The sequence below is a fragment of the Strix uralensis genome, chromosome 13 (genome assembly GCF_047716275.1).
Source record: "Strix uralensis isolate ZFMK-TIS-50842 chromosome 13, bStrUra1, whole genome shotgun sequence".
In the NCBI taxonomy this organism is placed as follows: Eukaryota; Metazoa; Chordata; class Aves; order Strigiformes; family Strigidae; genus Strix; species Strix uralensis.
Window position 1 is genome coordinate 20,857,670 of NC_133984.1, and position 15,695 is coordinate 20,873,364.

Consider the following 15,695-nt stretch of genomic DNA (forward strand, 5'->3'; position numbering starts at 1 on the left):
CTTTAGTCCCTTTCAGTTCCCTACCTGGTTCGTCATGCAGCCCCAAACTCATGCAGCAGGAAAAACCAAGACAGGAATGAACAACCAGGCAGAAACACCCACCTTTGGTAGGATGAATTTAAGCTGCTTGCTAAAATATGGTGAAAGCACATCAAAAATATCACATACTTGCTTAGCTCATTTTAAAGTTAACGGCTCATTTATGACATTAGAAAATAAGGTCAGGTGCAACTTCATGATATAACATAGGCTCCCTTTATTTTACTCCTAAGTAATCATAATTTCTAATGGTTATACCCTGCTCCAGACATAGCTAGGAGATATAGAGTACAACCATTCTCCATGTTGTCACTATCTTCAAGTTCTGTGCTTTACTGAATCTGAATGCAAAATTTCCTCTGCCTTGACCAAGCCTTTTGTTACTGAGCATAACTTTTGTTGGCAAGTTACATTCAAAATGGTCCAGGGCACGTAATGATGAGCTTTACTAGGTCCAACAGGTGCAACAAATAAAGCAGGAAGTGTGCACACATTACTCACTACCATCACTAGACAGGAACACCAGGTCTTTTTGGATGACAAAACCTAATACAAGCCACATCTCATCATCATGTTATTCAAGCCCTGTAGTTGGATGGGATACCATAAAAAAATATCCCACAAGGGACTCTCCTAAGTCAGTTACAACTTAATTTGTCCACATTCACTACACACAAATCCACACAGGTCCTCAATGTAAGGGAAAAAAAAAAATTCTTCACCATGAGAACGATTAAACATTGGATGAGATTGCCCAGACACATGACGGAATCTACCTCACAGGGAAATACTCAAGACTAGGCTTAACCGTGCCCTGGATAACTAATCTAAGGCCCTGTTTGCAACAGAATCCTGGACCAGATGATGTCCAGAAGCCCCTTTTGACCTAAACTTCTCTATAGTTTGATATTTCTACATATAGCTTTCTCGCTCTTTTCCATTATCCTTCTGAAGTCCATATATCCTGTTATGTTTTCAATCATTCTCTATTGTAAGATGCATAAAATGCCAGCAGTAAAGTTAGAGATATATTCACTACTTCTACAACAGTTTTTGTGAGTACAACTCCTCACACCTACCCAAATGTAGAAATCTCAGTTTCATTTCTTAAGACCTATTCATCAACACTATAAAATATTCCAAGCAAAAGCATTTATTTTTTTCTTATGCTTTCTTTCCACAGACTGTTTGCATACAGAATGCAAAACTTCTGCAAAGAAGTTTTAAAGAATTAAATGCTTATAGAGTATAGACCATTGATTGACATGTATCTTTGGAAAAGGAAATAAAGATTCTTGCTGCAGCCTCATATACTCAACAACTGTCTGAACAAAGTTCTTAAAAATTCATAGCAGAACCCTCCAACGTTTTGTGAAGAGAGTTCTTATGCAATTATCCTAAATGAAAGCACCCCAATAAAACGTAAACTGAATTTTGTAAAAGACAAAATAAAGGATTTACTGAAGAGTTGTCAAAATGATCCACCCAGCACAGTACACAGATTTTGGCAAAGAAAGAGAAGATAACGCTTAGTTAACGTGACTGTTGCTCAATTCCTTCCACAAAAATTTTTTTTAACCTGAAATAAATCTGTGTAAATTCATTACTCTATTAGCTGCCTGTTTCATTTTTCATCAGTTTCATCTGTAAAACAAGTGTTATCTTCCCATGCCTTCTTTTCCTGAAGTAAAACTCTTGGCGATTCATATTTATCATTGCCTTGGAGACTGCCCAGCGGTTTAACATTTTCAAGAAATCAAGGCATGTACTACTATATTTCCTAATTAGGGAGGATAACTTGCAGTCTCTAAGCAATGAAATCTGTATGGATCAGAGGTGCTCGGTAGTTTACCTGAAGTATAGCATATAGCATCCATAATTTTACAAATACATAGATGTAAGTGTTGTAAACGTACAAAATAAAAACATGAATACTCTTCAGTTTATGCTGACACCAGATTCTGTGTTTATTCTTTTTAAGCAGCCATGATGTCCATTACTAGGTAAAACAGTTAAAGTTAATTGGCAAGAACTCTGCATTAAGACAACTCAATAGTATAAATGATGTAACTTACCAAGTTATGTGACTGGGGAAAAGCATATTTTGTGAGAACTTCAAATATATCTCTTCTACTGTGCCCTTCTTGTTTTAATGCAAACCGTAAATTTCTCATATCCTAAAACAAAGGCATTATCTTTTAAGTGAACCGAAGCAGTAAGATACTTTTATCTGATGTACAAATGCTATATTATACACTAAACATGATTTAGAATCTGCCTGCAACACACCTCAAACCATTGTGAATGTTCAGTTTTATTTCTTATCTCATAAAATAGAATAGAGCATAAGAATTCTACAAATAAAGCAGTACCACATTCTGTGTGGTGCAAACGCTGCTTTGGCATAAAGCCATCAGATATGACTATCTGATTCACTAAAAAGTCTCATGGGCTACTGAATGTTTGCAGGATGGGAGTTACTCTGTGTTTTCAAAATGAAAATTTGCCAACAATCTGTCTAGACTACACTGTCTCTAGCTATTTTCTCATCGCTAACGTCAAAAATAAGCAATCTGCGCATTAACTACTAAGAATCAAATGTGTATACATACTCCATTAATGAGACAAATAAAGGATCCTGAATTATCCACTAGGAACTCCCCTACGACTATACTTTTTCATGGCAACATGAATTTTTTGTGAGACTAAAGAAATAGAGATAGCTGTTACATACGCTTTTCACTGCCTTTACAGCTTACAAAAGCCCCATTTGAGGGGTTCTTCAAAGATTTTAGGATTATAAAAAAAATCACTTTTAGAATAAATTAAATAATGAAGCACTGCAGGAATAACGCCCTAAAACAAGACTACTGTGCAAAACCTCTTGTCAGTTAGTGATTTGGAAAGGAAGAGCAATCCCTCTCCTCGTATGCAGAGAGGACAGTTAAATAGCCCTTTATACAAAAGGTATTTCCCCGTCCAGTTCCAAAAAGCTCTTTTTAAATTCAGCTTTGAGGAAGATGTGTTTTTTCATTCCTAAAAATAGGTAAGTAGTGAGAAAAGGAACTTTTAGATTTCATTTCCTACTGAATTATTGGAAAGTCTTACTTTACAGGTTATATCTAATCCGTAAGAGTTCTCTCCTCTGCTTGAAGCTCCTCCCATTTTTTCAATCCTTGAAATTACACCCAGTGGAACATTCAATACCACAACTGGATCCTGCAAGGAAAGTTTGAGTAAGGAGAAGTTTAATGTGAAAAGAGGACTCAAGCAAACTGTTCTTATGCATTCTAGAATAGAAAGGAGATGTGAAATACATACAGGAAGCAAAAGTGTGTTTCTGCATTTAACTGAGTCTCCCCTCCCAACATATCACAACGTCTGTACAGTCACTCTACAGCCTTGAACATCATCCAATTTAACATGCAAGAAAAATACTTCATGCATAATACAGTATGCAGGGAAAAAAGGTGGCAACACCCTGAAAGATGCCTTCTGCTACATACTTCTGAGAGCCTTTGCTTGCTAAGGCTGCTTTATTGATACACAGAATAAAGTAGAACAAAATGAAAAAGATGTCACTAGTAGAGCTAGCTGCAGTGACAAAGACCTCAGTTCAAGAGTCCTAAACTTTACTTAAAAAAACCCAACCATATTATGAAACAGATAACAAGCGCATTTTATTCTCTTTCATATTGCTGCTTATCAAACACACTGTTACTCTCCCCTCCCACACGTGGTTCTATTATCAAAGTATTTTTCTCTTGCAACAGCAAGGAGAATCAAAATCTTGGTTTACTGATAGCCATTTTAAGAAGTATTACACACCATTAGCTGCTGCCCTTGATCTATCACAGAATAAGTGTAAAGGGAACACCTATTAGAAAAGCTCCAACTGACAAAAGATAAAGGTATCAGTTCAGTGTAAGTGATTAAACTGTAATTTTACCAGGCAAAACCCACACTTTTATAACACATTTAGCTTTAAAGAATTTCCATTTTTATACCAATTTCTCAGTGGCACAAAGGCAATTACTATTTAGTCATTACACAATTAAGATATGGTTATTACAAACATTACAAACTATTTCAAGTAAAAAGCCTCCCATGCAATTCCACAAGCATACGTGTGCCAAAACTAAAGCAAATGAACTGGCCACAAAATAAATCAAAGGCAGTGGGGGTGAAGGGAAGGGGGTTTAAAGCCAACTCATCTCACGGAAGTAATTGTGGCATATTACTCACATTTTCCACACTTCTTAGGTACAGCCTGTAGTTTGTGATGTACACTCTTCCTTTAACGGGGCCATTAAATGGACACATATAAATAACATCCTTGTCTGTAAGAAATGCAGCATTTCTTAAAGATTGCAAAAAGAAAATATCAGAGCTAAGGACAGCATCAGTTAAGTAGCAGTAAAATAAAGCGAGCCGCACTCATAAGAGCCACTCTGAGAGATGAATGAATTTGAAAAGTAATAAATCTGAATTCTGCCCACTTGAATTATTAAGAAAATGTGAAAGATTCATATACTAAACTTGCCCAAATTAAATCAGCAGGTTTCAGTAGCCTTCCCTAGTTACATTTGTGCTCTTCTCTTTCTCGGCACTACAGGGGAGAGGGCAGGACACAGCACAGCAAGTAGATTCAAGTCCTCTCTGTGATTACCAAACCGTCTATTCACTATCCCAGAACAAATACATTCTTCTGTTGATAGTATTCCATCTTTCAGTGCTCTGTAACCAATTCTGCATTGAATTACATAGTTTAAGTTGTAAAGTGTTTAGGGAACCCACCATCCTGAAGAGAAACATTACATTTCAATTTGAGGCAATCAAATACAGCAGAGCCATCAGCAGTGTTTCAGCAAGGACAGTAACAAAATGAGTACTAACACATACTACTCAAGAAAGATTTAACTGAAGCAACGCCATTAAAGACTTAAGTGAAGCACTACAAACCACCTATTTCTCCCTGTCCCCTCATTTCTTTAGCCCAGTCTACTTATCTGTCTTCCACAACGAGCATCCTCCTTCCAGGGTGCTGTCCCAAAGCACAGACAATTTTCATAAGGATCATACCAAACGTTCATCTGAGTCCCACACCCTCTCCCTCATGCCTTCCCCACAACTTTCCTCATTGAAAATGTAACTACTTCCTCTGAATCACCACTTTGGTGTCACCTTGGCCAATCTTGTTTACAAGCCCACCTAACATATCCTCAGGCAAGGGGGAAAGGAGAAGCTTCACAAATAAGAGAGACCACTTTCAGTTGCATTCTGATACTTCAACACAAACTTCCATGAGTGGAAGGCTCCATTCCAGGAAGAGCCTCCATCAAGTAAGAAACCACTGTACACAATACATTAATCTTCCTTATGCCACAACATTACTGTATGTAAAGGCTAACAAGCGTATAGTAGCTACGTGTTGTGTCAAGGAAGCATAAGATTATACTTAAGATAGTCACAGCTTGGGCTAAGGTTCCACACTACTGTACAAGAAATCAATACATAGTGGGTGGCATGTAGAATTCTCTTGACTTTGGAAAGCTTGGAGGAGCTCTCATTACTAGACACATGCTACTTAGTCTGTAGATACAATTATGACACATCTTGACTTGCAATTTCTTTGTATTGGAGCATCTGCCATGTGTGGAAACCAAGATTTTGAAGAGTTTTAAAGATTTTAAAGAGTTAAGATAAAAAGTCAAGATAAAAATTAAAAGTTAATTAAAAAAAAGTTAATTAAAAATAAAAAGTTAAGATAAAAATTAATGACATTTTAGCATGACTTATCCCCATCCCCAGCCCAAACCAGTCCAAATTACAAAACAATCCAGATATGTGTATATGCCAGACTCCTAAACATACACTGCATTAAGCAGCTGTATAGCTTCATACCTGTAACTCTAGTCTCTCCCGGCAGACGAGGTATTTCTTCATTTTGTTCCCAGTTAGTTCCATCTTTTAGAGTCTAAAGAAAGAGAAGTACAACAGCACATCATATTTTATTTACAATTCCTTCAAGTTCCAGGTTAAAAAAAATCTTAAAGGTAATTTCTCATGGGAAAGAACAGGTTTTTCCATGGTAGAAATCGACAGACTGAACCAAAACAGGAACACACACCACTCTCCTAGACTGAAACTATTAAAAAGATTGAACAGATCTGAAATGTAAGCACGTTTTAGTCTTTCTCCTTCAAAAAGAATGGTTAACTCTATTTGCATTAAATTGGAATTGAATTTCTCTACTGTAAGTTCTCTGAAAGTTTTGTGCATTTAATTTTCCATGTATGCCGGGCTTGGAAGAACAGATCAACTGAAATCACTTAAGCAATGTACTCACAACTATTACACACAATCTACTCATTTGTGACTTTCCAATGTTCAGTAGTTTTTAAGACTGATTAATAGAAAATAATATTTGGTTTGGAAGAAATGTTTAAAAAGCCAAATAAAACCTTAGTTTCTGTTTTCTTGCACACAGGTTATGTTTTTTTCTTCAGCCATGCACATCAAAAAGCAGAGGAGAATGTCATTTAGATTGCTTTAATGTCTTTCCCGCTACCAATGAACATTTTAAAAGTGAGCCAGCAAAACATAACTAGGTTTATCTTATCAACTGCAGCACAGAATCTTTCTACAGCAAAGTGCCAAAAATTTTCAAGAATGTCACAAAATATTTCAATGTAGAAAGCACGGATAAGAGTAAGTATATTAGAATTGATTTTAAGGAGGCTCTCGTAACTTGTGATACAGAGAGTATTTTGCTCATTCACTCTGAAAGATATTTAAATCAACACATTTAACGGCATTAGAATTTTAGCAATAAAAATAAGTATATACATTCAAGAAAAAAAGTCATTCAAATACTCATTTTTCTACCCAAATATGGAAGATAATGAATTCTCGAACCTCTAAGGTAAAAAACATGAAAAAAGTTACACTCACCCTTTTACTTGAAGAACTCTCCAAGGAGTTTGAATTATATTTAGGTGTTGATGATGAGGCCATACTGGGTATCTGATGAGAAAGCACAAATTGGAGATTTAAACTTCCTCCTGGACTACATATTATTTACAGGAGAGATTTTAGACTTTGGAGGTCCACAGGTAGACATCAAGAGCTTCCAAGAATGTTTTACAAGTTACTATTAATTTAAAAACTTACACAATGCCTTGTAATTGAAGGTCACTATTTAAAAGCATCCAAATCTAACACGAAATTCATTACTAGCTCTCGGATTGGTTCTTATTATAAGGAATATTCTGACTCAAGATGTATTTTGGAATTCAGCTGTTTGAATACTATTATTAGCTTAGTCAACAGACATTAGAGTGCTTGTTTTAAGTGACTGGATACACATACTATGAAATGCAACCTACTTGGGACATTTGTATTAGGACTTTTAATTTAGGAAAACAGGAACAAACTATAAACTTATTGCACAGTTCTGGAAATCACAAGCATGTTCATATACTCAAGTATTTCAAGTTCAAAAAAAAAAAAAAAAAGGAGGAAAAAAGCAGGAGTTCCACAGTACTTCTACATTTAAAAACAATCCCCCATTTCCTAGACTGAAACTTCAGTTTGCACACCAGAAGGGGGAGTATCCAGCCATCCGAATAGCCTTGATATGTTTAAAGGAAAAGGATTCTTTTTTTTTTTTAAATAGTATTGATTAAAGACAGAACCGCATGACACAGGATTCATCTTCTTAATCATTTCCTCCCATTGCACAAGGGATCTCTAGAAAAAACACTGAGAAAATGCTCATACTTGAAGTTACTCCAAACAGTAACTTCGTACCAAATTATACTTCCCTTTCCCTAGTCACACGCCCTTCGTCGAGCCAATTTGACACCGTACAGCAATCTTGAAGAGTGGTTGGTTGCTTGGTTAGGGGGGTGGTGATGGGTGATTACAGACCACACAGTCTTTGTTTCTATTCCATAAATGAAACCTTGAAGACTTAATAAGGACTTTCCTCTCAACACTGAAAAAAGTTTGCACAGGTCTCTGCACCATGACAAATCAGCCCATGCTCCTGCATAACAGTGGGCTCATAGTGACCTTGCACCAGTCCTACACAAGTGATAGCTACAGATTAAACTGTAAGATCCAAAATGCTTTGATGTTACTGTAACAGTACAGACATGTGTCTGTGCAAGAAGGTGGAAAACCACGACCTTCTTACACTGCCCAAGTCTTCCTTATCTCATAAAGAAAACATAGGAAACCTGACATTGTGTTTAAAACTGCAATATTCAGCGATACAGGTTATCAGTATAAAACCCACACTTCTCCACAAAAAAAAAAAAAAAGGAACCCACATTAAGTTGAAAAATAAAAAAATTTTCGAATGCCACCTAGCCTGTGTGACCGTATCACACAGAGGTATTACTTCCCTTCTGGGTGTTCGGCAGTCTCAGTTTTCTCCAAACACTGCAACAGAGGGGTCCTGACCTAATTTTAGTGCAACGTCAACAATTTAAATGAAAAGCTATTAGCAATCAACATTAAATCATTGTTCTTTCAAACTACCTTCCACAGAAAAACTATTGCAACACTGGACACTAATGTTTTGACTATAAAATTCAGAAGATTAAGAGAAGATATTTTCACAATTTTTTCTTCCTTGCAATGTCTTGCATAATATAAAACTTAAGGTAATTTAACTTTTTCTGTATTGCTATGTTAACTTGTGAACATCCAGTATTTGTTCAGATGACTTTCCTTAATTTATAGAAGCTTAAGTTTTCTAATAACCAGATATTTATAAAGGTAAAAGGTGTATTCACTCACAAGCTTGTTTTAAAATGTTTTCCATATGAAGTGGGTTTTGTTCATATTTTATTTGAGAAACACCAGGTGAGACGAAGAGACAAAGGCACAGCAGCCCCAGTTTTTCTATGTCAGCATAGAAAGTGGTTTTAACTAGAGCTCACATAAATTTCAATTAAGGCTGCACCAACCACGAGAGACAAGTGAGCATAAACAAGCCCTAGAAAAGTGACTTTTAAAAGATGTGGCAACCCTGAATAGAACCACACTGCAAAATGGAAATTTTGGCTGTAGCAGGTACAGGCACACCCAAACTAGCTGTTGATCTTGTGACCGCAGCTACTCCACCAGTGAAGCCACAGAAAGACAAGCTTCAGCAGAGGCCACACCAGCCCACCCAGGATCTTGGACACTCACCTTAGTGCCAACCAAAGCTCATCAGGACAAAAGTTCAGACATTCCTTACGCCTTTCAATACTACCTCCAACCGTAGCATACTTCTGCTGCTCACACAGGGAACGGTATGAAGTGTTTGAAAAGCCTTCTGTCTCCTCCTTTGCTTTCTGTATTATTTCCTCACTCCACATTCACTAAGTTTTGGCTGAACTGTAGCATTACATGAAATAATCACCTGACTCCAGAACACTGACTATAACTTTTCCAAACCTCAGTATAAATTGTAAGGAATAAGCAGAGATCCTTTCAGATTCTCCGGAAAATTTCTCTTTGTAGAACCTGACAATACAGCAGGACAGAGCTCGCCTCCCCTCCACCCTGCCACCCCCCCCGCCAGGCCACTTCAAACACACAAGGTGTCTGTGCAGCTCTTGCAGCAGACCTTTGTGTGTGTGTTTCTGTGTATGTTAAAGTTTATTTTGCGTAAAATTCCCCCAACTCTCCCTGAGACCAATTTCTTTAAACATACTTTACAGCGAGAATGTGTTCACTCACTTAACTTCAATTTCTATAGAATATTTCATTATAGAATTACAACTATCTACTGCTTAATTTCCAACACTTTAATGATGCAAATTAGACTTATTCAGAGCTAAGTTGAATAAATATGTATTGAAGGTAAGCTATCTGTCAGATTTTTTTCAAAATCCAAACATTTTCACTAAAATTAATGCAAGTTATTACGTCGGTATGTAAGTGGAGGAATTCTTTTACGGCTACCTAAATTTTGCTTTGAAATCCAATCACTTTAAAAATCCAAATACTAATAATCACATTTATAACCACACATATTTCCCCGATTCCTATAGGTAAACTATGGTCAAGTAATTAAACTTCACATTATAGAACACCCATTAGACAGCATTTTAGAACAGTGTCCACTTTTGGACCTCAGTACAAGACAGGCATCGACAAACTGCGGCAAGTTCAGCAGAGGGTCCCCAAGAGGACCAGGACCTGGAGCGCCTGCCCTGTAATGAGGGGCTGAGGGAGCTGGGGATCCTTCAGCCTGAAGAAGGGACAGCTTCAATGGGACCTCACAGCTGCCCACCAGTACCTCTGAGGTGGTTACTGAGAAGACAGCGCCAGGGTCCTCAAAGTGGTGAGTGATGAAAGGACAAGACACAACAGAAAGTGAAACAAACTAGATTCCAGACTGATTTAAGGGAAAAAAAAAAAATACTTTTGCACTGTAAGGGCAGTCAGGCAGTGAAAACAGGGCCCAGGGAGGCTGCTGTCTCTATCCTCAGAGGTTTTTAAGACCCAAATGAATAAAGCTTTGAGCAACTAGGTCTGATCCTGCTTTGAGCAAGGGGCTGAACTAGAGACACCTCCTGACGTCCCTTCCAACGTGAATTACTCTCTGCTTCTGTGATCTTCAGGCAACAGACAAGATTAAGCTCTCATTTAGAAGTACCCATCAAACAAGGGCACACCCTTAAGGAAGTGGACTCCTCTGTAACAAAAGAGCAAACAAGTTTTCAGAAGCATTTAAAACGAACATGGAATAGTTCCTTTTATAATATTATTTCTCTTTCTGTCAAATTGTAGAAACAGCTTCTGGCAACCTCCCACAGTAATATTGCCACGAACAATTCAAAAACACACTCCATCATAGTCTTAAAATAGCTACAACTTTCTCATTATCACAGAGCAGCAGTAGTCCTTCCACCCAGGGAAAAATCTTGCAAGTAGTTTTCCACTGCAAACACATTTTATTCCCCAGTATCACCCATACATACTTCTATTCTTGCACAAAAACTAAAAACCATAAAAACCCCATGCTTGTCAGCAGCCGACCAGAAGTACCATTACTCTGCAAATTTAAAACAAATCAGACAACTTTGTTTATGATATTCTGCAGTTACAAACAGTTGAACATTCTTCCCCGAATCTAGAATAGCAAGGAGACAAAGCAATTTTACTGGATTTAACTTGAACTAATAAACAAAGCTTTGTTAAAGTTACCAGAACTTAATATAGTAACACTACCAAGAAATGTAGGCTCCAATGATCTTACAATAACAATTAAACTACTCGGGATCTGTATTTTCTTTAAAGATTATATTTATACTTGTGCTTCCTAGGATTCATGGGAATGGAGGCACACCGACATTTGAAAGGGTTTGCACTGAAGGCCAGATTTTAAGAAGTCAATTCAAGGACGCTATCTGCTCTTTATGAATAAATGCCGACAGACACAAGCATAATGCCACACAAAAAACCTAAATAAACCTTAAAACGTGTAAGTAAGCTTTTGAGGGTTAAGAAACCTGAAATGACCAGCTACTCCTTCCTTAAGGTTCTTCACTGCCAAGAGGTTAGAGGGTGTGTGCAGTGCACCTTGGAAACACCACCAAGACTCTTATAAACCGCATTTAGATTGACAACAGCCCGGTGAAACTAGTTCTCATTGTTAGTGATACAGGAACAAATTAAAGCTCATTTGACATTTTGTTAGTCCTTTTAAGGCTTCATCTTCACATGAGAGTCACACCAAATAATTTTTAACTATTGTATTGTATAACTGAGCCACGCTTGCGTCAATCTATAAAGAACTAGTTTGTGCCCAAACACAACATAATCTGCATCTGCCAAAGGATTACTACCACAAACATCTGAGGTGAAGTAAACTGCATCAAGTAAATTGGCACCAGTTTGCAGATATTTTATATTTTTGACCCTCCGTCAGTGGATTAAAGCTTTGGAAAAAAACGCTTCCAAATCTGTACCTGTATCAATCATTTGGAGCAATGGCAATTTTGACAATACAATGCGAAATGAAGTTTTAAACTCTGTATAGTCTATATTCAATATATTAATCTGGAAAGATTGAGGAAATTAAACTGCTAAATTACCATACACAGAAGACATTTACAGAATATACTGAGTAAGAGGTAAACATGATGAAAAAACATTAGTGACACAGCTGAAAAGTTAGTGTGTGTGTATATATATATGTAAAAAATATAAGGGCACCTGGATAAACTTGAGAATTATTTGCTTTTACCAGAATCAGATTTATCAATAGAGTAAAAATGAACAACAAAAAGTTTGCTGAACATTTTCTAGAAGCATTCCGATTTCTGTCACACGTCAGTAACCATGACACAGGATAACGCCAAAGTTCTCATAATCCTGCTCCAGTTGATTTGTGCATCTCCAAGGCCTCTCCTAAAAATATAGTTAGAAAATTTACTAAGCCCCTTCATTTGTTGTCATAGTAATTCAGAAGACAACTAGAGCACTTCTAAAGAGAGTTACAGTTACAACTCAACAATTATATGACACTTGAAAGCAATCAGTGCACTGGGTTAATCATTTCAGATCTGCAAGGCATTTGCCAGTCTAGATAAAAATGAAGTTATTTTCATAGTTAGACCTGATACCAAATAAGGAATTATTGCAAAGAGAAGAACAACAGTATTATATTAGTAAACAATTTTTCACTGTGTTTGAGAGGTTAGTGTATGTTAGTGTGGGCATACAGAAAAAGCTGCTTGCACTCTCACTTTAACAGAAGATGCAAAAAATGAAAAAGCAGGTTTATAATGACAAGGTATGCTGGTGTTACACAAAGATTGTAGAGTTTTATTTGGTACAGTAACAACCCACAGAGGCAGTATGAATATAGTGCATCGTGTTTCACATAATAAAATTAAAAGCATAAAATACAAAGTCCTAAAAACAAAACCACATCTGTCACCACCACAACTGCACAGAAGAGATAACACATAATACATAGGTTTTCAGGGATAACACATAGAATAGAGGAGAACTCTAGGAATTTCCAAGACTGTAGCAAAATTAAACTAAGACAGCCATGAAGGGAGTAAAAAAAAAAAGTATTTCACTCTAAGTATTAAGCAGAAAGGAACATAAATCCTTTAAAAGAAAAAAATATATGGAAAAGCAACAGTTCTGAAGGGTCAAGCCACCAACAGCATCTAAGTTACCATATGAGAGTCATCAAAACAAGCATCAGCATCTTTAACACTAGTAAATGAGCATTTAATCTAACGAAGTCAAGAGTAGTCATTCATCTCATTAAAGGTTAATAAAATTTTAGAATTATATATGAAGATATACAGGGATACAAAACAAGCCACAAGAATTATCTACAGCAATGAAGGCAGTTTTCCAGACATGAGCTGTCCCTAACCAAACAGCAGCAATCAACCCAAAAGAAACACAGTGAAACCAAAGTGCCACAATTGACTAATCAAGCCCATAGAAATGCGTACATCTTTCACTCTCATTTTACCAGTTATATTTTAGCACAAAGGAACTATACGCAGTAACAGAAACAAAAATAAGGTAAGAGAAGTCTCCAAAGTTTAACAAAGCTACAAAAAGTAAGTAGCATAAGGCAGAGCATTCCAAACAGATGAAGTTAAAAAAAAAAACCAAAACACCAAAAAATCCACAGAAAATCCACACCACAGAAATACTTGCTTATATTTATTTCCAAAGAAAATAAGAAAAAACCCATAAAAACTAGAAGCAAAACTATTTTTTTTAGAAATAATCATAGAATAGTTTGGGTTGGAAAGGACCTTTAAAGGTCATCTAGTCCAACCCCCCTGCAAAGAGCAGAGACATCTTCAGTTAATTCAGGTTCCTCACAGCCCCGTCCAACCTGGCCTGGAATGTTTCCAGGGATGAGGCATCTACCACCTCTCTGGGCAACCTGTTCCAGTGTTTCACCACCCTCATCATAAAAAATGTCTCCCTTACATCTAGTCTACATCTATCCTCTTCTAGTTTAAAACCATTACCCCTTGTCCTGTTGCAAGAAGCCTTGCTAAAAAGTTTGTCCCCATCTTTCCTGTAGCCCCCTTTCAGTACTGGGAGGCCACTATTAAGGTCTCCCCAGAGCCTTCTCTTCTCCAGGCTGAACAACCCCAACGCCCACAGCCCTTCTTCATACAAGAGGTGCTCCAGTCCCCTGATCATTAATCATAATGATGTTGCTTATGCTCTCTGTCCTGATACATTTAGACTACTTAATTAAAACCAGATTTTAACATTTAAAAGTCATACAGTACTGACTTCAAAAACATGCCTAGAGCAAAGCCAGTTCAGGCATCAGTTACATGTATTTACTTGTGGCCAGTAGCAATTACCTGTCACTTACGCAACTGACGGCAAACAGAAAGAAAGGAAAACTGACTTACCTGTGAGATGTATCACTTAAACAGGAAAAGGAAGAGGGTCTATTAAACCACTCAGGAGAGCACTCATGATTTCTTACCATCAGAGTTCAAGGGCAAATCTCTCCTATGATGTACACCAACAAGCCACCTTTGCATCTCAGGTCATAAACTTCTACCTGCACTTATTCCAGAGTGGATCTTTGGAGTCAAGATGGATTGCTAGATCACAGAATCTCCTATTCCTTCTTTACTGTCACAGTTACAAGGTGTAAAATCCTTCCAAGTGCAACCTCTCAGTAACAGAGTCTGCGGCCCTTACCTTTCCTCAAGGGGATCCTCATGATTCTACTGATCTGAGACTGGATTATGCCACCAGTGGGTCTTCTCTCTTGATGTCTAAATGATATTCTCCCTTTGCATGTACTTACTAAATCTACATTTTCCAAGTTAACCATATGAGCTTTCAAGTCTCTTTGAAAGCCTTCTCAATTCAAGCCATAACGAGAACACAAGAAGCATGCCAGCAGTACAAGCCTCAATGGGATATGTGCATGTAGAAGGCATACTAGTATCTGCCCTTCCACACTGAAGTTTCTAAGTCACTTAAATTCCTCAGTAATGCATTACAAAAAATTTCTGCATCCTACAAAAATGTATCACTTCTTAGAAAAAAAACTTGCAATCTGAAGTTACCTGTTTACTAAACGCCAAATCTCCACCAGGCTTTCTGTCATTAAGAAAAATGCACTCCAGAATCCCTCATGTTGCCAGTTCTCTGCTAGACTGTGAAGAGCAAGCTGAACAACTCAACACGGACTGCTGAATTTGTTTGTGAAGAATCAGAAGCGCTCCCTCTCCCAGAAAAAGCATTCTCTTGTTCCCTAATGTGCCCTCTACTTGAAAGGGCAAGTCATTGTCCCCAAAGGACTCAAGATGAACAAGTGCAAACAAAAGTTCACAACAGTCAAGTGACTGCTAATTCAGCAAACAAATCAGAAGTGCACCAGTTGCCTGTCCACTCCTATTTTATAGGCTCACTATACCAGGTAGTTGTGAAGATATTAGAAAGAAGACCTTGCACTAACAAAAAGTAGCATCCTGACAATGAAGTTCTACAAGTGGCAGCAAGTAGACAGCTTGGCAGAAAGCTTGGCAAATATTTTCTCAGTGCCACCAGATCCTACACACTTCTGTGTATGTGTTTCTTTAAAAAAATAAATCTTGTACCTTGTACATGGAAGCCAGGTATTGAATAAA

General features: G+C 37.3%; 1 protein-coding gene across 4 annotated transcripts in view; it reads right to left on the reverse strand.

Moving 5' to 3' along the window:
• Nucleotides 1-15,695, reverse strand: part of MTM1 (myotubularin 1) — a 46,595-nt gene that overhangs the window by 26,850 nt on the left and 4,050 nt on the right. For all 4 annotated transcript variants that reach the window (XM_074882287.1, XM_074882286.1, XM_074882288.1 and 1 more), the window contains exons 3-7: nucleotides 6,994-7,065; nucleotides 5,944-6,016; nucleotides 4,285-4,379; nucleotides 3,148-3,258; nucleotides 2,115-2,216 (exon numbers count right to left, since the gene is read on the reverse strand). In XM_074882287.1, coding sequence (XP_074738388.1) covers nucleotides 2,115-2,216; nucleotides 3,148-3,258; nucleotides 4,285-4,379; nucleotides 5,944-6,016; nucleotides 6,994-7,056 — 444 coding nt within the window. In that variant the 5' untranslated portion in view covers nucleotides 7,057-7,065. The remainder of the gene's footprint in view (nucleotides 1-2,114; nucleotides 2,217-3,147; nucleotides 3,259-4,284; nucleotides 4,380-5,943; nucleotides 6,017-6,993; nucleotides 7,066-15,695) is intronic.